Source organism: Buceros rhinoceros, unplaced genomic scaffold (assembly GCF_000710305.1).
Source record: "Buceros rhinoceros silvestris isolate BGI_N320 unplaced genomic scaffold, ASM71030v1 scaffold23727, whole genome shotgun sequence".
NCBI classification, from domain to species: domain Eukaryota; kingdom Metazoa; phylum Chordata; class Aves; order Bucerotiformes; family Bucerotidae; genus Buceros; species Buceros rhinoceros.
Genome location: NW_010420756.1, coordinates 6,641 through 6,884, shown reverse-complemented (window position 1 = coordinate 6,884; position 244 = coordinate 6,641). Strand labels below are relative to the sequence as shown.

Sequence of the window (244 nt, the reverse complement as noted above, 5' to 3'; positions counted from 1 at the left end):
GGGCGCCCCTGGGACAGCTCATATGTGCTGGCGGACATGCTTCAGGCCATCAAGATCCTCTGAGAGTGGCTCTGATGCTGCTCAGATGAGAGAGACATCCTCGCGTGGGTGCTGCGGCCCTGCAGCAGAGGAGTGCCCGGGTGCTGGCCTGGGTCTGCCTGAAGCATGGAACGGGCATGGGGAGGTGCTGCCTGCAGCGTGGCTCCCTGGGCAGGGGTCCAGGACCGCGGAGGGCTGTGCAGCC

General features: G+C 66.4%; 1 protein-coding gene across 1 annotated transcript in view; it reads left to right on the top strand.

The window, feature by feature from the left end:
• Window positions 1–63, top strand: part of METTL13 (methyltransferase like 13) — a gene marked incomplete at its 5' end in the record, with an annotated part of 2,645 nt that extends 2,582 nt beyond the window's left edge. The window contains one exon of the mRNA XM_010139426.1: window positions 1–63. This exon is cut by the window's left edge and continues 16 nt beyond it. Within this exon, the coding sequence (XP_010137728.1) occupies window positions 1–63 (63 nt within the window).
• Between the last annotated feature and the right edge of the window lie 181 nt (window positions 64–244).